Source organism: Oncorhynchus nerka, linkage group LG6, assembly GCF_034236695.1.
Source record: "Oncorhynchus nerka isolate Pitt River linkage group LG6, Oner_Uvic_2.0, whole genome shotgun sequence".
NCBI classification, from domain to species: Eukaryota; Metazoa; Chordata; class Actinopteri; order Salmoniformes; family Salmonidae; genus Oncorhynchus; species Oncorhynchus nerka.
The window spans coordinates 89965395-89990695 of record NC_088401.1 but is presented as its reverse complement, the minus strand read 5'-3'; the positions used below and the strand labels follow the sequence as shown (position 1 = coordinate 89990695).

The following is a 25301-nucleotide window of genomic DNA, read 5'->3' as shown; positions in this document are numbered from 1 at the left end:
TTACGTATTGCTTCCCTAGCCTGTCTCCCTCCCCCTAGCCTGTCTCTCCTCCCCCTAGCCTGCTCTCTCCTCCCTAGCCTGCTCTCCTCTCCCCTAGCCTGTCTCCCCCTAGCCTGTCTCCCCCTAGCCTGTCTCCCCTCCCTAGCCTGTCTCTCCTCCCCCTAGCCTGTCTCTCCTCCCCCTAGCCTGTCTCTCCCCTTAGCCTGTCTCTCCTCCCCCTAGCCTGTCTCTCCTCCCCTAGCCTGTCTCTCCTCCCCTAGCCTGTCTCCCTCCCCTAGCCTGTCTGCTCCTCCCCTAGCCTGTCTGCCCTCCCCTAGCCTGTCCACCTCCCTAGCCTCCTCTAAACCCTGTCTCCTCCCCTAGCCTGTCTCCCCTCCCCTAGCCTGTCTCCTCCTCCCCCTAGCCTGTCTCCCTCCCCTAGCCTGTCTCTCCTCCCTAGCCTGTTTCTCCTCCCCTAGCCTGCTCTCTTCCTCCCCTCTAGCCTGTCTCCCCTCCCCTAGCCTGTCTCCCTCCCTAGCCTGTCTCCCCCTAGCCTGTCTCCTCCCCCTAGCCTGTCTCCCTCCCCTAGCCTGTCTCTCCTCCCCCTAGCCTGTCTGCCCTCCCCTAGCCTGTCTCTCCTCCCCTAGCCTGTCTGTCCTCCCCTAGCCTGTCTGCCCTCCCCTAGCCTGTCTGCCTCCCTCTAGCCTGTCCCACCTCCCCCTAGCCTGTCTCTCCTCCCCCTAGCCTGTCTCTCCTCCCCCTAGCCTGTCTCTCCTCCCCCTAGCCTGTCTCTCCTCCCCCTAGCCTGCTTCTCCTCCCCCTAGCCTGTCTCTCCTCCCTAGCCTGCTTCTCCTCCCCCTAGCCTGTCTCTCCTCCCCCTAGCCTGTCTCTCCTCCCCCTAGCCTGCTTCTCCTCCCCCTAGCCTGCTTCTCCTCCCCTAGCCTGCTTCTCCCCCCTAGCCTGTCTCCCCTCCCCTAGCCTGTCTCCCCTCTCTGATCTAGGGTCATCTCTGATCTAGGGTCATCTCTGATCTAGAGTCATCTCTGATCTAGGGTCATCTCCCCCTTTCCATGTAATCATATTCATTATGATTATAAAGGAAAACTGGCCGTAGATCAGAACTAATTATCATTTAATCGAACGTTTACAATGCTCTGCCACTTGACAAAGACTTCTGTGAAATCAGAACAATACTCTGTGTGTCTGGGCCTCTCATTCATATATATGAGCATTATGTTTTAGCATCAATAGTGGTATTCTCTAGTATCATATCGCCCTCCTTTTCTACTGCTGCAGAAAGAGCCTGGACACGCAGAGACCAGAGCGAAGGAGAGAGGGAGGTGGGATGGGGATACCCATGGAGGAGAATGAGCTGTATGCTACCTGGAAGACAGGTACATAGAATACACACCCACCCACCAACACACCCACCCACCAACACACCCACCCAACCAAACACAAACCCACACCCACCCAACAACACAACCACCCAACAGCACACCCACTAACACCCACACACCCACTAACACCCACCCAACCACACTGACACACACCGACACACCAACACACCCACCCAACCACACAACCAACCCAACTGACACACCAACACACCCACACACCAACACACCCACACACCAACACACCCACTAACTACCCACCCAACCACACTGACACACCAACACACCCATACTGTATTTAAAAAATAAAAATTTAACCTTTATTTAACCAGGCAAGTCAGTTAAGAACACATTCTTATTTTCAATGACGGCCTGGGAACAGTGGGTTAACTGCCTGTTCAGGGGCAGAACGACAGATTTGTACCTTTGTCAGCTCAAGTTGAACTAACCTTCCGGTTACTAGTCCAACGCCAATCACCACTAGGCTGCTGCCGCCCCATACACTTTATACAACAGTATGTGGATTTGGCTATTAGAGCCACACCCGTTGCTGACAGGTGTATACAAATGAGCACACCGCCATGCAATCTCCCTAGACAAACATTGGCAGAAATGGCCCTTACTGAAAAGCTCAGTGACAACGTGGCACCATCATAGGATGCCACCTTTCCAACAAGAAATATCTGCCCTGCTCGAGCTGCCCCGGTCAACTGTAAGTGCTGTCATTGTGAAGTGGAAACGTCTAGGAGCAACAACGGCTCAGCCGCGCGAAGTGGTAGGCCACACAAGCTCACAGAACGAGACCGCCGAGTGCTGAAGCGCGTAAAATTGCCTATCCTCAGCTGAAACTAAGAGTTTTCAAAACTGCCTCTGAAGCAACATCAGCACAAGAACTGTTTGTCAGGAGCTGCATGAAATTGGTTTCCAATGTCGAGCTGCCGCACACAAGCCGGAGTGTAAAGCTCACTGTCATTGGGCTCTGGAGCGATGAATCATGACAGATGAATGTGGGTTTGGCAGATGCCAGAGAACGCTAACTGCCCCAATGCGTAGTGCCAACTGTAAAGTTTGCAGGAGGAGGAATAAATGGTCTGGGGCTGTTTTTCATGGTTCAGGCCCCTTAGTTCCAGCGAAGGGAAGTCTTAACACTACAGCATGGTTTGTTGAGATCGGTGTGAAGGAACTTGACTGGGCTGCAAAAAGAGTCCTGACCTCAACCCCATCGAACCCCCTTGGGATGATTTAGGGCTGACCGATACCGCCACACCCCCAGATCATTTAGTCTTTGGTAATTAGTCTTCTCTGATGCTGCTGCTGGTCATTAGTAGCCTACTAAACTTGCTAACTGCCTGGATTTCTCACCACTCTATTGTCCCTCTAATCACTCTGGCATCAATGCAAATGTGTAATGGACAATGTAATGAAACACTTTGTGAGAGCCCATGAGCTCATGTTGCGACATTTCTATAGGCTGTGCACTGCATGAAAACAGAGTGATGGCCTCTTTTAAAAGAGGAGGTTCCTACATCAGCTTTCTATAGGCTATGGCCTACTATATTTATTTCTCAACTTTACTAATATTAAGCACATTGCTTCTCTTGACAACCGGAGTACAGCCTACCTGGCCGGCATGAAAATAAACACAGGAAAAGCGTCCTCCATTCTCGCTATTTAAGTGCATAGACGACATGTATTTTTTCCTGTCCCTGTTTTGATACAGGTGCATGATAATGGGTCCATTTTAAATTGAAACAAATGTCACACATATATTATTTAGTACATGTAAAGACAAGATTAAATCAAGAATAGTCTGATGGGTGACAATATTAGCCACTTGATAGGCTAATGATATATTATTATGATATATTATCACTTGTGAATGACGCCCAGCATAAGAAATAAATGCCTTTTTGTCACTTGTTCGAACCATAGTATCACACCTCATGTAGCCTAGCCCATAGGCCTATAAGGTTAGTATCACACCTCATGTAGCCTAGTCCATAGTCCTATAAGGTTAGTATCACACCTCATGTAGTCTAGCCCATAGTCCTATAGGTTTAGTATCACACCTCTGTAGCCTAGCCCATAGTCCTATAAGGTTAGTATCATACCTCATGTAGGTCTAAAGGCTTGGTCCTTTAAGGTTAATATCACCCTCATGGCAGTCTAGCCCATAGTCCTATAAGGTTAGTATCACACCTCATGTAGCCTAGCCCATAGTCCTAGGTTAGTATCACACCTCATGTAGCCTAGCCCAAAGGCATGTATGTTTTAATAAGGTTAGTATTACACCTCAAAATAGTCTAAATAACCAATAAATGAAGCACATTAATCTGCTTTACAAAAGGGTTGTAGTCTAGCCCGAACTGGCATATATTAGCACGCTACACCCCTCCAGTTTGGGAAAGATCATTTCACCATAAAAATGCACCTTTATAATAAAAGCATTACATGTGTATAGTCATTTGTGGTCGCTGGTGATAAAGTTGTTTTATAACCTCTTTTGAAATTAAGCTCATGATAATGGTGTTTACATAACCTCTTTAGTATCACACCTGATAATGGTGTTTAGTAACCTCTTTGTCCTGTTGATAATGGTGTTTATCACAACCTCTTTAGGGGTCTAGCTGGTGATAATGGTGTTTACATAACCTCTTTGTCTAGTCCTGGTGCCTATAGGTGTTACATAACCTCTTTAGGGAGTCGCTAGTGATAATGGTGTTTACCAACCTCTTTAGGGGGTGCTGGTGATAATGGTGTTTTACACCAACCTCTTTAGAAGTCAACTGGTGATAAAGGTTGTTTACATAACCCTCTTTAGTCCTGGTGATAATGGTGTTTGTAACCTCTTTTAGGAAGCATGGTGATAATGGTTTTACCACACCTCTTTAGTCGCTGGTGATAATGGTGTTTACAGTTAACCTCTTTACTCGCTGGTGATAATGGTGTTTACATAACCTCTTTAAGGTTGGTGATAATGGTGTTTACATAACCTCTTTAGAGCCTATGCTTAATAATGGTTTGTATTACATCTACAGTGGTGCTGGTGATAATGGTGTTTAAATTAACCTCTTTAATATGGTGATAATGAGTGTTTTACATACCTCTTTAGGGGCAGCTGGTGAAATCATGTTTACATAAAAAGGAATGCTGGTGATAATGGTGTTTACATAACCTCTTTCGTGGTCATTGGTGATAATGGTGTTTTTACATAACCTCTTTAGGGGTAGCTGGTGATAATGGTGTTTACATAACCTCTTTAGGGGTCGCTGGTGATAATAGTTAACGTTATCTCGCTAATGGAAGTTTCATCTTTATAGCCTGCCGCTGTCAGCACATCGCTGCACTTATGTGAAAAGCCTAAAAGTTCTGATCTGTTGCGTATGATTCATTTCTGGAGACCAGAATAGGTTGACTTTTTTGTACTATGGGGGATAATGGTTGACTAGTAGTGCTTTTGCTGTCATTAGGCCTTACTCGTCTTGTTGGCTGACGTAAACGTGGACAGTTCTAATATCTTAAATATGAGGAATTGGATAAGGGCACGCAGTTGCATCCCGATGTGTCTGTGTTAACCACTGCCTGTGAAAAAGACCCGATCACATGATGGAGCGCCGTACTCAGGGAGAGAGCTCTTCACTCTCGGGACAAACGGCATAGTGGGCACATTCCGTCCATTTATTGTGGGATGGTGTAGTAGACTATATTATATGGATTTATTGTCGACGGTGTGAGTAGACTATATTACATGGATTTATTGTGATGGTGTACACAAAGCAGACTATACTTAATGGATTTTTTCAAATCACCGTCAGTCTCATCCTGCAGCATTATGTATTAAACATTTTAAAATGTAGAACTAAAGTTACATTAATGACTCTAAAATCAAGCATATATGAGAACCCGTTTCTGTTGACCATCAACACAGAATAGCCACATGTGCCCACTACCTGGAATCGTGTGAAGAAAATATTTATTTTAAATTCTGCTTTGTTCAACTGTATTCTTCATACTATAAAATAATGCCACTAATTCTATGGATTTATTGTGATGGTGAACTATTTACATGGCCATTTATTGCCAGATCGGACCTAAGGACAACTCGGTATTTATTCTTCTGAATTAGACTACATTTTCTTCATATCATGTTTCTTTAGACCTGTCTAAAATAAATAATGGGTTTATTGTGATGGTGTAGACTATATTACATGGATTTATTGTGATGGTGTAGACTATATTACATGGATTTATTGTGATGGTGTAGGTAGACTATATTACATGGATTTATTGTGATGGTGTAGACTATATTACATGGATTTATTGTGATGGTGTAGACTATATTACATGGATTTATTGTGATGGTGTGGGTAGACTATATTACATGGATTTATTGTGATGGTGTAGACTATATTACATGGATTTATTGTGATGGTGTAGACTATATTACATGGATTTATTGTGATGGTGGGTAGACTATATTACATGGATTTATTGTGATGGTGTAGACTATATTACATGGATTTATTGTGATGGTGTAGACTATATTACATGGATTTATTGTGATGGTGTAGGTACTATATTACATGGATTTATTGTGATGGTGTAGAACTATATTACATGGATTTATTGTGATGGTGTAGGTAGACTATATTACATGGATTTATTGTGATGGTGTAGACTATATTACATGGATTTATTGTGATGGTGTAGACTATATTACATGGTTTATTGTGATGGTGTAGACTATATTGTGGATTTATTGTGATGGTGTGGTAGACTATATTACATGGATTTATTGTGATGGTGTAGACTATATTACATGGATTTATTGTGATGGTGGTAGACTATATTACATGGATTTATTGTGATGGTGTAGACTATATTACATGGATTTATTGTGATGGTGTAGGCTATATTACATGGATTTATTGTGATGGTGTGAACTATATTACATGGATTTATTGTGATGGTGTAGACTATATTACATGGATTTATTGTGATGGTGTAGGTAGACTATATTACATGGATTTATTGTGTGGTGTAGGTAGACTATATTACATGGATTATTGTGATGGTGTAGACTATATTACATGGATTTATTGTGATGGTGTAGACTATATTACATGGATTTATTGTGATGGTGTAGACTATATTACATGGTTTATTGTGATGGTGTAGACTATATTACATGGGTTTATTGTGATGGTGTAGACTATATTACATGGATTTATTGTGATGGTGTAGACTATATTACATGGATTTATTGTGATGGTGTAGGTAGACTATATTATGGATTTATGTGATGGTGTAGACTATATTACATGGATTTATTGTGATGGTGTAGACTATATTACATGGATTTATTGTGATGGTGTAGACTATATTACATGGATTTATTGTGATGGTGTAGGTACTATATTACATGGATTTATTGTGATGGTGTAGGTAGACTATATTACATGGATTTATTGTGATGGTGTAGACTATATTACATGGATTTATTGTGATGGTGTAGACTATATTACATGGATTTATTGTGATGGTGTAGACTATATTACATGGATTTATTGTGATGGTGTAGAGACTATATTACATGGATTTATTGTGATGGTGTAGACTATATTACATGGATTTATTGTGATGGTGTAGACTATATTACATGGATTTATTGTGATGGTGTAGACTATATTACATGGATTTATTGTGATGGTGTAGACTATATTACATGGATTTATTGTGATGGTGTAGACTATATTACATGGATTTATTGTGATGGTGTAGACTATATTACATGGATTTATTGTGATGGTGTAGACTATATTACATGGATTTATTGTGATGGTGTAGACTATATTACATGGATTTATTGTGATGGTGTAGACTATATTACATGGATTTATTGTGATGGTGTAGACTATATTACATGGATTTATTGTGATGGTGTAGACTATATTACATGGATTTATTGTGATGGTGTAGACTATATTACATGGATTTATTGTGATGGTGTAGACTATATTACATGGATTTATTGTGATGGTGTAGACTATATTACATGGGTTTATTGTGATGGTGTAGACTATATTACATGGATTTATTGTGATGGTATAGGTAGACTATATTACATGGATTTATTGTGATGGTGTAGACTATATTACATGGATTTATTGTGATGGTGTAGGTAGACTATATTACATGGATTTATTGTGATGGTGTAGGCTATATTACATGGATTTATTGTGATGGTGTAGGTAGACTATATTACATGGATTTATTGTGATGGTGTAGACTATATTACATGGATTTATTGTGATGGTGTAGACTATATTACATGGATTTATTGTGATGGTGTAGGTAGACTATATTACATGGATTTATTGTGATGGTGTAGACTATATTACATGGATTTATTGTGATGGTGTAGGTAGACTATATTACATGGATTTATTGTGATGGTGTAGACTATATTACATGGATTTATTGTGATGGTGTAGGTAGACTATATTACATGGATTTATTGTGATGGTGTAGACTATATTACATGGATTTATTGTGATGGTGTAGAGACTATATTACATGGATTTATTGTGATGGTGTAGGTAGACTATATTACATGGATTTATTGTGATGGTGTAGACTATATTACATGGATTTATTGTGATGGTGTAGACTATATTACATGGATTTATTGTGATGGTGTAGACTATATTACATGGATTTATTGTGATGGTGTAGGTAGACTATATTACATGGATTTATTGTGATGGTGGTAGACTATATTACATGGATTTATTGTGATGGTGTAGACTATATTACATGGATTTATTGTGATGGTGTAGACTATATTACATGGATTTATTGTGATGGTGTAGACTATATTACATGGATTTATTGTGATGGTGTAGACTATATTACATGGATTTATTGTGATGGTGTAGACTATATTACATGGATTTATTGTGATGGTGTAGACTATATTACATGGATTTATTGTGATGGTGTAGACTATATTACATGGATTTATTGTGATGGTGTAGTAGACTATATTACATGGATTTATTGTGATGGTGTAGGTAGACTATATTACATGGATTTATTGTGATGGTGTAGACTATATTACATGGATTTATTGTGATGGTGTAGACTATATTATGGATTTATTGTGATGGTGTAGGTAGACTATATTACATGGATTTATTGTGATGGTGTAGACTATATTACATGGATTTATTGTGATGGTGTAGACTATATTATATGGATTTATTGTGATGGTGTAGACTATATTACATGGATTTATTGTGATGGTGTAGTGTAGACTATATTACATGGATTTATTGTGATGGTGTAGGTAGACTATATTACATGGATTTATTGTGATGGTGTAGACTATATTACATGGATTTATTGTGATGGTGTAGACTATATTACATGGATTTATTGTGATGGTGTAGACTATATTACATGGATTTATTGTGATGGTGTAGGTAGACTATATTACATGGATTTATTGTGATGGTGTAGGTAGACTATATTACATGGATTCATTGTGATGGTGTAGACTATATTATATGGGTTTATTGTGATGGTGTAGGTAGACTATATTACATGGATTTATTGTGATGGTGTAGACTATATTACATGGATTCATTGTGATGGTGTAGGTAGACTATATTACATGGATTTATTGTGATGGTGTAGACTATATTACATGGATTTATTGTGATGGTGTAGACTATATTACATGGATTTATTGTGATGGTGTAGACTATATTACATGGATTCATTGTGATGGTGTAGACTAAATTACATGGATTTATTGTGATGGTGTAGACTATATTACATGGATTTATTGTGATGGTGTAGGTAGACTATATTACATGGATTTATTGTGATGGTGTAGACTATATAACATGGATTTATTGTGATGGTGTAGACTATATTACATGGATTTATTGTGATGGTGTAGGTAGACTATATTACATGGATTTATTGTGATGGTGTAGACTATATTATATGGGTTTATTGTGATGGTGTAGGTAGACTATATTACATGGATTTATTGTGATGGTGTAGACTATATTACATGGGTTTATTGTGATGGTGTAGACTATATTACATGGATTTATTGTGATGGTGTAGACTATATTACATGGATTTATTGTGATGGTGTAGACTATATTACATGGATTTATTGTGATGGTGTAGACTATATTACATGGATTCATTGTGATGGTGTAGACTATATTACATGGATTTATTGTGATGGTGTAGACTATATTACATGGATTTATTGTGATGGTGTAGACTATATGATGCTGTTATAGCAGCAATGTTCCTACATCTAGTGGAAAGCCTTCCCAGAAGAGTGGAGGCTGTTATAGCAGCAATGTTCCTACATCTAGTGGAAAGCCTTCCCAGAAGAGTGGAGGCTGTTATAGCAGCAATGTTCCAACATCTAGTGGAAAGCCTTCCCAGAAGAGTGGAGGCTGTTATAGCAGCAATGTTCCAACATCTAGTGGAAAGCCTTCCCAGAAGAGTAGAGGCTGTTATAGCAGCAATGTTCCAACATCTAGTGGAAAGCCTTCCCAGAAGAGTGGAGGCTGTTATAGCAGCAATGTTCCAACATCTAGTGGAAAACCTTCCCAGAAGAGTGGAGGCTGTTATAGCAGCAAAGTGGGGACCAACTCCATATTAATGCACATGATTTTGGAATGAGATGTTGGACATGCAGGTGTCCACATACTTTTGGTCATGATGTGTAGATACATCTTGGCAATGCGTTCCAGTCCCGCCCTACTACGTGTTGTTAACACAGTAATCTGTCCTGTGAGCGCTCAGTGTTTCGAAACAGGACACAGTATGGCCCAATGGAACAGAGAAGGATGACACTGCTGTTTTAGAAGAACTAACGCAGAACGAAAAGGCCTTAAAAAACAAAAAAGAGTGGATGATGAATAACTGAATGTTTTCTAGGGAGCTTTTCAAATCAAATTTGATTTGTCACATACACGTGGTTAGCAGATGTTAATGCGAGTTTAGCGAAATGCTTGTGCTTCAAGTTAACAATGCAGTAATATCTAACAATTCCCAAACAACCTTATACACACAAGTGTAAAGGAATGAAGAATATGTACATAAAGATATATGAATGAGTGATGGTACAGAACGGCATAGTCAAGATGCAGTAGATGGTATTGAGTGCAGTATATACATATGAGATGAGAATGTAAACAAAGTGGCATAGTTTAAAGTGGCTAGTGATACATGTATTACATAAGGATGCAGTAGATGATATAGAGTACAGTATATACGTATACATATGAGATGAATAATGTAGGGTAAGTAACATTATATAAGGTAGTATTGTTTAAAGTGGCTAGTGATACATCTATTACATAAGGATGCAGTCGATGATATAGAGTACAGTATATACGTATGCATATGAGATGAATAATGTAGGGAACATTATATTAGGTAGCATTGTTTAAAGTGGCTAGTGATATATTTTACATCATTTCCCATCAATTCCCATTATTAAAGTGGCTGGAGTTGGGTCAGTGTGTTGGCAGCAGCCACTCAATGTTAGTGGTGGCTGTTTAACAGTCTGATGGCCTTGAGATAGAAGCTGTTTTTCAGTCTCTCGGTCCCAGCTTTGATGCACCTGTACTGACCGTCAAGTCTCAAGTCCTAAACTTTGAATTTCGAGTCCTAAACAAGTCATACTGGGCTCTTCACCAAATGTAAAACCATTTCATATTTTTTTAATAATTAGTATTAGTATTATTAGTAATAGTTAGTATATTACATTTGAGCAAATCATGAATGCTTTAAAAAAAAAATCTATATATTTATTACTTTCCAAATAAACGTTATATTTACATGGGTAGCCATGACAAAGTCTCTCTCTCAGCAGTAGGATGGGTCGGGTCGTGTGGGGGTGTGGCATAGAAATACCTACAACAGCCGTGTAGAATAGAGAATCGAGTACAGATCTATATATTGCATTGCTATCTGGAACACTGTATCTGAATGCGGTGCCTCAGATGAAATAAACCGCCGTTCTTCATTCATTATCAACGGAGTAAAAGCTCAAAACGGCGGAGGACAGCCGAGAGAGAGAGGGGGGGGGGGGGGGATGGTGGGATTTGTGTGAAGCATAAACTCAATCAGAGGGTCAAGCACTCGCCGTAATCAGCAGGTTAGGAAGAGTACACAACCATTCTAGGAGGCACTCTTGCCACAAATGTGCTCATTTGATCTTGTCCAGCTTCAAACAGTGTGGTGGCGAGTCAATCTGTAAACCTAATCTAGTCAAGCAGTGAGGAGGGCACATAACAATACAGGCTCCAGACATCACAGCAAAAAGAAACTCATGAAACAAGTTACACACACTCATAAACACACAACCTCGGGTGATGGATATCTGTCGGCTATATTAGCCACGATTTACAGTTCTTTGTGCAGCTTCAAATGTCGAACAAAGTTGGAAATTGTTGCGCCTCCGTTTGTCATTTTCTTCCCGCATGTTTTGCAATCCGTTTTCTTGTTGATACAGCGTCGTCTTTATATCCGAAAATAATCATTTGGGGTATCATCATTCCAAGGGCTCCATCTGAATTCCCCCGCTGACGTTCCTCTGCACTGCCACGCACAACTTGATTCAAACTGATTGGCCGCCGTCCGATTCAAACTGATTGGCCGCCGTCCGATTCAAACTGATTGGCCGCCGTCCGATTCAATCCGTTAAATGAAGAGTCGATGCTGCACACTTCTTTTTTTTTTTTTAAAAGCATAATTCATATTTGGTCTTGGGGAGGGTATCAAGTCAGGTCGAGTCATACGGCTCACGTCCAAGTCAAGTCACGAGTCATTGGTGTTAAAGTCAAAGTCCAGTTGCAAGTCATCATATGGGCACACACACCTCTATTTTGTGTATGTCCATGACATGAAATCCAGATAAAAATCCATTTAAATTACAGGTTGTAATGCAACAAAATAGGAAAAACGCCAAGGGGGATGAATACTTCTGCAAGGCGCTGTATGTACATGTAAGTATGTGGATGAGCGACGGCCGACCCATAAAATACAGTACATACATGTGATACGAGTAATGTAAGATATGTAAACATGATTAAAGTGGCGTTATTTAAAGTGGCATTGTTTAAAGTGACTAGTGATCCATTTATTAAAGTGGCCACTGATTGGGTCTCAGCGTAGGCTGCAGCCTCTCTGAGTTAGTGGTGGCTGTTTAACAGTCTGAAGGCCTTCAGATAGAAGCTGTTTTTCAGTCTCTCGGTCCCAGTTTTGATGCACCTGTACTGACCTCGCCTTCTGGATGATAGCGGGGTGAACAGGCAGTGGCTCGGGTGGTTGATGTCCTTGATGATCTTTTTTGGCCTTCCTGTGACATCGGGTGCTGTCGGTGTCATGGAGGGCAGGTAGTTGCGTTGACGATGCGTTGTGCAGACCTCATTACCCTCTGGAGAGCCTTGCGGGTGAGGGCGGTGCAGTTGCCGTTGAGAATCAGTGAAGTGGAGATGTTGTTTCCTACCTTCACCACCTGGGGGCGGCCCGTCAGGAAGTCCAGGACCCAGTTGCACAGGGCAGGGTTGAGACCCAGGGCCTCCAACTTGATGATGAGCTTGGAGGATACTATGGTGTTGAATGCTGAGCTGTAGTCAATGAACAGTATTTTTACATAGGTATTCCTCTTGTCCAGATGGGACAGGGGCAGTGTGATGGCGATTGCGACGTCTGTGGACCTGTTGGGGCGGTAAGCAAATTGAAGTGGGTCTAGGGTGGCTGGTAAGGTGGAGGTGATATGGTCCTTGACTAGTTTCTCAAAGCACTTCATGATGACAGAAGTGAGTGCTACGATGTGGTAATCATTTAGTTCAGTTATCTTTGCCTTCTTGGGGACAGGAACAATTGTGGCCATCTTGAAGCATGTGGGGACAGCAGACTGGGATAGGGAGTGATTGAATATGTCCGTAAACACACCAGCCAGCTGGTCTGTGTCTACCTCTGAGGACGTGGCTAGGGACGCCTTCTGTATTATCCTCAAAGCGGGAAAAGAAGGTGTTTAGTTTGTCTGGAAGCGTGATGTCGGTTTCCGTAACGTGGCTGGATTTCTTTTTGTAGTCTGTAATTTCCTGTAGACCACATACGTCTCGTGTCTTTTTGTGCTGCTGTCCTGGAGCTCTGTGGGGTGTGTTTGTGTTTGTGATGTCCTTGATTTCCTGTAGACCTGTAGTCTCGTGTCTGAGCCATTGAATTGCGACTCCACCATGTCCCTGTACCGGCATTTTGCCTGTTTGATTGCCTTGCGGAGGGAATAACTACACTGTTTATGTTCATATTCCCAGACCTCTTTCCATGGTTAAATGCGGTGGATCGCGCTTTCAGTTTTGCGCGAATGTTGCCATGGTTTCCGGTAAGGGTAGGTTTTAATCATCACTGTAGTATTAAACAGCAAAAAAGACTGCTCTTGTATCCCAAATAACACCCTATTCCCTACATAGTGCACTACTATGGCACCCTATTCCCTACATAGTGCACTACTATGGCACCCTATTCCCTACATAGTGCACAACTATGGCACCCTATTCCCTACATAGTGCACTACTATGGCACCCTATTCCCTACACAGTGCTCTACTATGGCACCCTATTCCCTACACAGTGCTCTACTTTTGACTAGAGCTCTGTGGCCCGAATAGGGTGCGATTTGGGACGTCCCCATTCTCTGACAGCAGCCCTATACAGGCAGGAGGGAACCTTATCCAAATGTCTTTCATTTCAAAGTGTTTTGGTGATTCTGTTGACTTCTCCTCTGACAAGCTGGAGACTGCAGAAAATAAGAGTTGGTTGCGCAAATCATTTGAATATCCTTGTGACTTCTGTGTTTAATCTATTTATATGCTTTTTTTATTCAAATAAAAAAAACAGTTTTTTTTGACTAGTCAGCATGTCAGAGTTTTGTGTAACAGACATTGTGTGGAACTAATCCTTACTTGAGATACAGTAAGGACATAAATCTCCATGTATGAATGATGAACCTTAATGAATCATTGTGAGCGTCATGTTAAAATATCTTTCCCCCTCCCCTCTGCCTTCTGCTGCTCCTCGCAGCCCAATACCAGGTGACAGTTAAGACCAATGAGGCGTCGAGGAGATGTCAGCTGACAGGAAGTTACCTCCTCTTGCCAGAAAGAGACGCCATATTGCTCCAGGACCTCCAGACTGGTGTTACCGTCCACTGCTGGCCCTACCACCTGCTACGACGCTTCGGACAGGTCAAGGTAAAGGGTTAGAGGTCAGGGTGAAAGGTCAGAGGTCAAATCCTCTACTGCTGGCCATACCACCTGCTACGACGCTTCGGAGAGGTCAAGGTAAAGGTTAGAGGTCAGGGTGAAAGGTCAGAGGTCAAATCCTCTACTGCTGGCCATACCACCTGCTACGACGCTTCGGAGAGGTCAAGGTAAAGGGTTAGAGGTCAGAGGTCAGATCCTCTACTGCTGGCCCTTCGACGGTTCGGACAGGTCAATGTAAAGGGTCAGAGGTCAGGGTAAAAGGTCAGAGGTCAGATACTCTAATGCTGGCCCTACCACCTCCTACGACGCTTTAGACAGGTCACGTAAAAGGTCAGGATTCCTAATTAGTCTGATTATTCAGTGGTAATGTCTTTCAGCTAGAGTTGTGTTGTATCTACCATAATCATCAGAGTTGTGTTGTATCTACCATAATCATCAGAGTTGTGTTGTATCTACCATAATCATCAGAGTTGTGTTGTATCTACCATAATCATCAGAGTTGTGTTGTATCTACCATAATCATCAGAGTTGTGTTGTATCTACCATAATCATCAGAGTTGTGTTGTATCTACCATAATCATCAGAGTTGTGTTGTATCATAATCGGTGATTTAGTCCAATTTGTCACAAAAATGTGCTGCCGAAGGAACAGAGTTTGTTGCCTTTTGGCTTTTACTGCTCCATAATATGTGGTAAATGTTGGTTGGTGGTGATTGGTTGAAATTGTTTCCCCTCTTTTTTTTAGTGCAGTGATTGGTCAATTTTCTCCAATAATATTGTGATGATTTGACTGTGATTGGTCCATGCTGGAGGGACTGAGTAACCTTGTGTTGTGTGTGTGATTGACAGGGATGCTTCAGCATCGAGGCGGGCCGTCGCTGTAGCTCGGGAGAGGGTCAATTCACCTTCATGTCTGAGCACGCTCCTCAGATCTACAAGGCCATGGAAGCTGCTCTTACTCTGCACAGCGAGATGGAGAATGAAGACACCAAGACCTCTATCCAGCCTCCTAGCAACTCATCGTCTCCTCAACTTCCTCATTCTTCCACCTCTACTCACCTTCCACATAACTCATCTTCTCCTCAACTTCCTCATTCTTCCACCTCTACTCACCTTCCACATAACTCATCGTCTCCTCAACTTCCTCATTCTTCCACCTCTACTCACCCTCCTATCAAACACAGAGTCCACACCCGCACCGACCTATCAGACAGACCCACTGCCCCTCCTCTACCAATGAGAAACAACCTCTTACACAGCCCTCCAATCATATCTCCTGTTACTGAACAGGTTCCGGGGTCTGAGCCAATGGCTGACTCTGATTGTGATCTGTATGCCACTATAGAGGACCACCTCCTCCCCAGAATGAAACACCCGCCAGCCCCACTCAGGATGCAGCACAGCCTGCATCTCTATGAGGAGGAAGAGGAGGAAGAGGAGAGGTGTCACTCCCTGGATACCGTCGACCTGAACAAACTGAGGCTGGGGGAGGGGTCTCCTTATTACAACCTGAGAAGGGGTATTACTGGGAGGGCAGAGGAGGAGGAGGATGAGAGAAAGAAGGAGAGTATGGTAGGTAGCTCACAGTGTATCTATGCTTTAGTGAACAAGCCCTCTGAGACCCAACCACTGTCTCTGGCCTGGTCCCTGCCTCAACCCCAAACCCAGTCCCGGTCTATGCCAAACCTCTCCCGCCTGCAGGCCCAGGCCCAGCTAAAGGGGGAAGAAGAGATGGGCTCGGGGGGCTCCATCACCCCCAACCAGGACCCTATCAGCTTTAAACAGAAGCTCTCTGACATCCTGGGTAAGGATCTGGCTAAGTTCCAGCAGCCCCTACCCCCCCTGGCCACAGTGACACCAAGAGGCAGCGAATACTAATGTCTACCATTACTAAAAGACTTGTGACTGTTATACCAGCTCTATCAGAACTAGAAGACATGGGGAGGTGACTGTTATACCAGCTCTATCAGGTCTATCAGAACTAGAAGACATGGGGAGGGGACTGTTATACCAGCTCTATCAGCTCTATCAGAACTAGAAGACATGGGGAGGGGACTGTTATACCAGCTCTATCAGAACTAGAAGACATGGGGAGGGGACTGTTATACCAGCTCTATCAGCTCTATCAGAACTAGAAGACATGGGGAGGGGACTGTTATACCAGCTCTATCAGAACTAGAAGACATGGGGAGGTGACTGTTATACCAGCTCTATCAGAACTAGAAGACATGGGGAGGTGACTGTTATACCAGCTCTATCAGCTCTATCAGAACTAGAAGACATGGGGAGGGGACTGTTAAACCAGCTCTATCAGAACTAGAAGACATGGGGAGGGGACTGTTATACCAGCTCTATCAGCTCTATCAGAACTAGAAGACATGGGGAGGGGACTGTTAAACCAGCTCTATCAGCTATATCAGAACTAGAAGACATGGGGAGGGGACTGTTATACCAGCTCTATCAGCTCTATCAGAACTAGAAGGCATGGGGAGGGGACTGTTAAACCAGCTCTATCAGAACTAGAAGACATGGGGAGGGACTGTTATACCAGCTCTATCAGGTCTATCAGAACTAGAAGACATGGGGAGGTGACTCTTATACCAGCTCTATCAGGTCCATCAGAACTAGAAGACATGGGGAGGGGACTGTTAAACCAGCTCTATCAGAACTAGAAGACATGGGGAGGGGACTGTTATACCAGCTCTATCAGGTCCATCAGAACTAGAAGACATGGGGAGGGGACTGTTATACCAGCTCTATCAGCTCTATCAGAACTAGAAGACATGGGGAGGGGACTGTTATACCAGCTCTATCAGAACTAGAAGACATGGGGAGGGGACTGTTATACCAGCTCTATCAGAACTAGAAGACATGGGGAGGGGACTATTATACCAGCTCTATCAGGTCCATCAGAACTAGAAGACATGGGGAGGTGACTGTTATACCAGCTCTATCAGCTCTATCAGAACTAGAAGACATGGGGAGGGGACTGTTATACCAGCTCTATCAGAACTAGAAGACATGGGGAGGGGACTGTTATACCAGCTCTATCAGAACTAGAAGACATGGGGAGGGGACTGTTAAACCAGCTCTATCAGAACTAGAAGACATGGGGAGGGGACTGTTATACCAGCTCTATCAGCTCTATCAGAACTAGAAGACATGGGGAGGGGACTGTTATACCAGCTCTATCAGCTCTATCAGAACTAGAAGACATGGGGAGGGGACTGTTATACCAGCTCTATCAGCTCTATCAGAACTAGAAGACATGGGGAGGGGACTGTTATACCAGCTCTATCAGCTCTATCAGAACTAGAAGACATGGGGAGGGGACTGTTAAACCAGCTCTATCAGCTCTATCAGAACTAGAAGACATGGGGAGGGGACTGTTATACCAGCTCTATCAGCTCTATCAGAACTAGAAGACATGGGGAGGGGACTGTTATACCAGCTCTATCAGGTCCATCAGAACTAGAAGACATGGGGAGGGGACTGTTAAACCAGCTCTATCAGAACTAGAAGACATGGGGAGGGGACTGTTATGCCAGCTCTATCAGGTCCATCAGAACTAGAAGACATGGGGAGGGGACTGTTATACCAGCTCTATCAGCTCTATCAGAACTAGAAGACATGGGGAGGGGACTGTTATACCAGCTCTATCAGAACTAGAAGACATGGGGAGGGGACTGTTATACCAGCTCTATCAGAACTAGAAGACATGGGGAGGTGACTGTTATACCAGCTCTATCAGAACTAGAAGACATGGGGAGGGGACTGTTATACCAGCTCTATCAGAACTAGAAGACATGGGGAGGGGACTGTTATACCAGCTCTATCAGCTCTATCAGAACTAGAAGACATGGGGAGGGGACTGTTATACCAGCTCTATCAGAACTAGAAGACATGGGCAGGGGACTGTTATACCAGCTCTATCAGCTCTATCAGAACTAGAAGACAAGGGGAGGGGACTGTTATACCAGCTCTATCAGGTTCATCAGAACTAGAAGACATGGGGAGGGGACTGTTATACCAGCTCTATCAGGTCCATCAGAACTAGAAGACATGGGGAGGGGACTGTTAAACCAGCTCTATCAGAACTAGAAGACATGGGGAGGGGACTGTTATACCAGCTCTATCAGGTCCATCAGAACTAGAAGACATGGGGAGGGGACTGTTATACCAGCTCTATCAGAACTAGAAGACATGGGGAGGGGCCTGTTATACCAGCTCTATCAGAACTAGAAGACATGGGGAGGGGACTGTTATACCAGCTCTATCAGAACTAGAAGACATGGGGAGGGGACTGTTATACCAGCTCTATTAGGTCCATCAGAACTAGAAGACATGGGGAGGGGACTGTTATACCAGCTCTTTCAGCTCTATCAGAACTAGAAGACATGGGGAGGGGACTGTTAAACCAGCTCTATCAGCTCTATCAGAACTAGAAGACATGGGGAGGGGACTGTTAAACCAGCTCTATCAGCTCTATCAGAACTAGAAGACATGGGGAGGGTACTGTTATACCAGCTCTATCAGCTCTATCAGAACTAGAAGACATGGGGAGGGGACTGTTATACCAGCTCTATCAGCTCTATCAGAACTAGAAGACATGGGGAGGGGAATGTTATACCAGCTCTATCAGGTCCATCAGAACTCGAAGACATGGGGAGGGGACTGTTAAACCTGCTCTATCAGAACTAGAAGACATGGGGAGGGGACTGTTATACCAGCTCTATCAGAACTAGAAGACATGGGGAGGGGACTGTTATACCAGCTCTATCAGGTTCATCAGAACTAGAAGACATGGGGAGGGGAATGTTATACCAGCTCTATCAGGTCCATCAGAACTCGAAGACATGGGGAGGGGACTGTTAAACCTGCTCTATCAGAACTAGAAGACATGGGGAGGGGACTGTTATACCAGCTCTATCAGCACTAGAAGAAATGGGGAGGGGCCTGTTATACCAGCTCTATCAGAACTAGAAGACATGGGGAGGGGACTGTTATACCAGATCTATCAGGTCCATCAGAACTAGAAGACATGGGGAGGGGACTGTTATACCAGCTCTATCAGAACTAGAAGACATGGGGAGGGGACTGTTATACCAGCTCTATCAGCTCTATCAGAACTAGAAGACATGGGGAGGGGACTGTTATACCAGCTCTATCAGAACTAGAAGACATGGGGAGGGGACTGTTATACCAGCTCTATCAGAACTAGAAGACATGGGGAGGGGACTGTTATACCAGCTCTATCAGGTCCATCAGAACTAGAAGACATGGGGAGGGGACTGTTGTACCAGCTCTATCAGCTCTATCAGAACTAGAAGACATGGGGAGGGGACTGTTATACCAGCTCTATCAGAACTAGAAGACATGGGGAGGGGCCTGTTATACCAGCTCTATCAGAACTAGAAGACATGGGGAGGGGACTGTTATACCAGCTCTATCAGGTCCATCAGAACTAGAAGACATGGGGAGGGGACTGTTATACCAGCTCTATCAGGTCCATCAGAACTAGAAGACATGGGGAGGGGACTGTTATACCAGCTCTATCAGAACTAGAAGACATGGGGAGGGGACTGTTAAACCAGCTCTATCAGCTCTATCAGAACTAGAAGACATGGGGAGGGGACTGTTATACCAGCTCTATCAGCTCTATAAGACATGGGGAGGGGACTGTTATACCAGCTCTATCAGAACTAGAAGACATGGGGAGGGGACTGTTATACCAGCTCTATCAGCTCTATCAGAACTAGAAGACATGGGGGGGGACTGTTATACCAGCTCTATCAGAACTAGAAGACATGGGGAGGGGACTGTTAAACCAGCTCTATCAGAACTAGAAGACATGGGGAGGGGACTGTTATACCAGCTCTATCAGGTCCATCAGAACTAGAAGACATGGGGAGGGGACTGTTATACCAGCTCTATCAGAACTAGAAGACATGGGGAGGTGACTGTTATACCAGCTCTATCAGAACTAGAAGACATGGGGAGGTGACTGTTATACCAGCTCTATCAGCTCTATCAGAACTAGAAGACATGGGGAGGGGACTGTTATACCAGCTCTATCAGAACTAGAAGACATGGGGAGGGGACTGTTATACCAGCTCTATCAGAACTAGAAGACATGGGGAGGGGACTGTTATACCAGCTCTATCAGAACTAGAAGACATGGGGAGGGGACTGTTATACCAGCTCTATCAGAACTAGAAGACATGGGGAGGGGACTGTTATACCAGCTCTATCAGCTCTATCAGAACTAGAAGACATGGGGAGGGGACTGTTATACCAGCTCTATCAGAACTAGAAGACATGGGGAGGGGACTGTTAAACCAGCTCTATCAGAACTAGAAGACATGGGGAGGGGACTGTTATACCAGCTCTATCAGAACTAGAAGACATGGGGAGGTGACTGTTATACCAGCTCTATCAGAACTAGAAGACATGGGGAGGGGACTGTTATACCAGCTCTATCAGAACTAGAAGACATGGGGAGGGGACTGTTATACCAGCTCTATCAGAACTAGAAGACATGGGGAGGGGACTGTTATACCAGCTCTATCAGAACTAGAAGACATGGGGAGGGGACTGTTATACCAGCTCTATCAGAACTAGAAGACATGGGGAGGGGACTGTTATACCAGGTCTATCAGAACTAGAAGACATGGGGAGGGGACTGTTATACCAGCTCTATCAGAACTAGAAGACATGGGGAGGGGACTGTTATACCAGCTCTATCAGAACTAGAAGACATGGGGAGGGGACTGTTATACCAGGTCTATCAGAACTAGAAGACATGGGGAGGTGACTGTTAAACCAGCTCTATCAGAACTAGAAGACATGGGGAGGTGACTGTTATACCAGCTCTATCAGAACTAGAAGACATGGGGAGGTGACTTTGAGTGCCTAAAGAACTGCCAGTATTAAAAGTGCACAATTGAATCAAAAGTGTATTGTGTGCATTTGTAACTTGCATTTATTTCAGCATTTAGCCTAGAAATCCCCCCAACCTCTCTACACCCCCTGGGTCCAGTGAAGCTGAATATACAGTGGCTGTAATTATCACTACTAGGACTCTATCCCTACCTAATCTCATCTACCCAGAACAATGTCATGTACGTTACGTAGTCTGTTCACAAGACATGCTACGAGAGAAGGAAACCAACCAGCATTATTCAAAATATAGGATTCCATCAAAAGTGTTGTGTGTGTGCATTTGTAAATTGCATTTTTATTTCAACATTTACATATTATGGATGTATCTCTTGCATTAAATTAAAATATAATTGAAACAACATATTGAGTTGACTAAAAGAAGGTGATACATTTATTTCCCATGCCAATAAAGTGGAATATACAGTGGTGAAGCTGTTGAAATTAAATCAGACAGAGTGAATTATTCTGGAAAATTTAGAAGAAGAAACAAACCCGTTCTAAATATTTATCTACCAAATAAAAAAAACGTTTTTTTTTCCTCAATCAAAAAACTATTCTTGGAAGAAAACAACAAATAACAATAGTTTAATATCAACGTATTTTTGTTTATATATATATATATTTTAATTATTATTAGATATGCATGCCATCAAACCGTGAAACCAAGTGTTCCAGATGTATTTAGTCAATAAAGTGCTAGAAAGGAAGGAAGTGAAGAAGGACGTGAAGAAGGGAGTGAGGAAGGAAGTGAAGAAGGGAGTGAAGAAGGGAGTGAAGGAAATGAAGAAGGGAGTGAAGAAGGAAGTGAAGAAGGAAGTGAAGAAGGGAGTGAGGAAGGAAGTGAAGAAGGAAGTGAAGAAGGATGTGAAGAAGGGAGTGAAGAAGGAAGTGAAGAAGGGAGTGAGGGAAATGAAGAAGGGAGTGAGGAAGGACGTGAAGAAGGGAGTGAGGAAGGAAGTGAAGGACGTGAATAAGGGAGTGAAGAAGGAAGTGAAGGAAGTGAAGAAGGGAGTGAAGAAGGGAGTGAAGAAGGAAGTGAAGAAGGGAGTGAGGAAGGGAGTGAAGAAGGACGTGAAGAAGGGAGTGAAGAAGGAAGTGAAGAAGGGAGTGAAGAAGGAAGTGAAGAAGGGAGTGAAGAAGGAAGTGAAGAAGGGAGTGAAGAAGGAAGTGAAGGAAATGAAGAAGGGAGTGAAGAAGGGAGTGAAGAAGGAAGTGAAGAAGGAAGTGAAGAAGGAAGTGAAGAAGGAAGTGAAGAAGGGAGTGAAGAAGGGAGTGAAGAAGGAAGTGAAGAAGGGAGTGAAGAAGGGAGTGAAGGAAGTGAAGAAGGGAGTGAAGGGAGTGAGGAAGGAAGTGAAGAAGGAAGTGAAGAAGGGAGTGAGGAAGGAAGTGAAGAAGGGAGTGAAGAAGGGAGTGAAGAAGGGAGTGAAGAAGGAAGTGAAGAAGGGAGTGAAGAAGGGAGTGAGGAAGGAAGTGAAGAAGGGAGTGAAGAAGGGAGTGAGGAAGGAAGTGAAGAAGGGAGTGAAGAAGGAAGTGAAGAAGGAAGTGAAGAAGGAAGTGAAGAAGGGAGTGAGGAAGGAAGTGAAGAAGGGAGTGAAGAAGGAAGTGAAGCCCCGATGAGAAGTCATATTATCAGGCCTTGTTTAAACACACAATGAAGTCTTCAATATCACACAATAGGCTAGCTCTTTTGATTTTACAGTGTTGATATCTAATAAATACATATGGTATGATGAAACATCCCTCCCTATGAGTAAAACATGTTGAAAATACAACATTTTCAACATACAACATTTTCAACGTCTTGTGCTCACGGGGATATTCGTGGTCTTGACTAAATGTCGGCTAGACTACCGTTTTAATCTAACCCAGAACGTTATTAAACTTTTCAAGATGAGCTCCAAACAGAGTTCGGGGAACATTCCATTTCAATTACAGTCAATTCGGGAAGGAAAGTAAAACCAAATTCTGATGCCAATGTTTCCCAAAGTTGCCCTGCTGCTTACCGAATTGGAATTACTTACTACATTTAAAATGAAATTGACCCCAACCCTGGTGTCTATTTATAATAAATAAATATAGCATGATGAGACAAGTGTTCTTGTCTAAATGTAACTGAGAGTAGGTCTAGACTACCGTCTCAATCTGAACCATTCAACATTTCAAGGTGGGCTACGTGGCTCTATTTTGGTGTCCGTTATTGTCTTCTAAAACACAGACAGTTTATATAAAATATTAAAGGATCCGTATGAAAACCTCTCCTAAAAGAGTTCCTGTTGTCACTCTAAATGGTCACCGTCTACCGGCCTGTCCGTCCTCAAAGTCACTGTAATGCGACGACTCTCCATCACTCCCGTTAGAAGTGTTAGACACCCTCTTATTCCCCGATCCTAGATCAGATTTAGGCACAGACAGAATGATGAGGTGACCGACGGGGCCATTGTTCTCCTGTTCTCCGACCAGTCTCTTGTTCTGAGGCTGCGGGGAGGGGGAGTCCTGCAGGGTGTTGCTGATCCCAGTCATCCCGTCGCCACCCCGTAAGGGCTCTGGAGAGAGAGACCCCAGAAGGTTCCTCCTATCCGGGATGAGGTGGTCTATGTCTGGTGAGGTGCATCCACTCCGCGACCCTCCCCGACCCTCTGGCTTCACCACCCCGGTGAGCAGCCCCGAAAGCTCCTGGATGTAGATCTGAGCCATCTGGAGAGTGTCATACTTGGACAATTTATTATTATCGGACGGGATCACACTCCGCAACGTGTCAAACGCCTTGTTCAGCCCGTGCATCCTCCGTCTCTCCCGGGCGTTAGCCGCGACTCGCCGGTGTTTCTGCGGGCCCGGGTGGTGGCCCTGCTGCGTACCGTTTCCTCCTTCTCCCTGGTCCCCAGGTACTGTTTCCAGGTCCATCTCTATCCTGACACCACTGTCCGTTAGTTTACTCACCGACATGAGTTTCTCCAGTGAGATATCCATGGAGCCGCTGTGCGCGTAATAGCCCGTATCTCTGGTTGAGTAAAGAGACTGCCCTCTAGGAGATGGTACCCTGGTTCTGGATGCGAGAGGCTCCAGTTTAGACTGTTCCATCAGGGGGAAGTCCTCGCCTGTGTAGTCTGGCCAGCCGGACAGTTCTGTTTTCGCTGTCATAACGGCTACAGACATCCACGACTTGGTTGGAGAGGTATGGTGAGTTATTTTGCTCTTCCTTAGATAACCAATATTTGGAAAGCACTGGAACGTGTCTTGAATATTCAGCGGTAAGAGTCGGTTGAAGGGTTAGGAGGAGTTTCAGAGGGGGGAAGAAAAAGTGAACTCTAAAAAATAAAAAATACACCAAATCCAGGTTTGGACAGCGCTGCAAATGTGTCTATCTTCAATGACCAAGGACGGCACTAACAGTTGACCAGTTGACTCAGTTGTGACGCAATCTCCTGTCTGTCACCTCTGGATCCTGGCCGATCCTTCACTACTATATTACCCCGTCCACCCAACCCCGCCCAAGGAGGCACACAGGTTTGGATGGCACAGCCAATGGCGTGGGTTGCCTCTTCCCAACAAAAGAAAACAATTGGGGTCAATCGTAACTTTTTTTTTTCCCTACAAATGTTGTGCATTGTAACTCAACCCTGATGTTGTTGATATTTGGCTTCGCTTGGCATCCGAGGTCATTTATTATGCTGA

General features: G+C 43.4%; 2 protein-coding genes across 3 annotated transcripts; one reads left to right on the top strand and one right to left on the bottom strand.

The window, feature by feature from the left end:
• The first annotated feature begins 976 nt into the window (after positions 1-976).
• LOC115127411 (docking protein 2-like) lies at positions 977-22075 on the top strand. Of its 2 annotated transcripts, XR_010464184.1 has the most exons (4): positions 977-1373; positions 14507-14676; positions 15537-17397; positions 17601-22075. XR_010464184.1 is itself a non-coding variant. In XM_065019995.1 (3 exons), exons 1-3 carry the CDS (start codon positions 1325-1327, stop codon positions 16563-16565), a joined length of 1248 nt encoding a protein of 415 aa, XP_064876067.1. In that variant the 5' UTR covers positions 977-1324; the 3' UTR covers positions 16566-17594. The 2 variants fall into 2 exon arrangements, 1 of the variants encoding a protein (XP_064876067.1); XM_065019995.1 differs by lacking the exon at positions 17601-22075 and having other exon boundaries at positions 15537-17594.
• LOC115127410 (transcription factor Atoh1-like) lies at positions 21993-25070 on the bottom strand. The gene has a single exon (XM_029657027.2). The coding sequence runs from the start codon at positions 24780-24782 to the stop codon at positions 23919-23921; it is 864 nt and encodes a 287-aa protein (XP_029512887.1). The 5' UTR covers positions 24783-25070; the 3' UTR covers positions 21993-23918.
• Positions 25071-25301: the final 231 nt, after the last annotated feature.

Bases quoted from the DNA above. Each gene is read 5' to 3' on its own strand.
- LOC115127411 (XM_065019995.1), top strand. From the start codon at position 1,325: ATGGGGATACCCATGGAGGAGAATGAGCTGTATGCTACCTGGAAGACA. The intron at 1,374-14,506 runs GTACATAGAATA...TGCTCCTCGCAG, and splicing joins GTATGCTACCTGGAAGACAG to CCCAATACCAGGTGACAGTT. The intron at 14,677-15,536 runs GTAAAGGGTTAG...TGTGATTGACAG, and splicing joins GACGCTTCGGACAGGTCAAG to GGATGCTTCAGCATCGAGGC.
- LOC115127410 (XM_029657027.2), bottom strand. From the start codon at position 24,782: ATGTCTGTAGCCGTTATGACAGCGAAAACAGAACTGTCCGGCTGGCCA.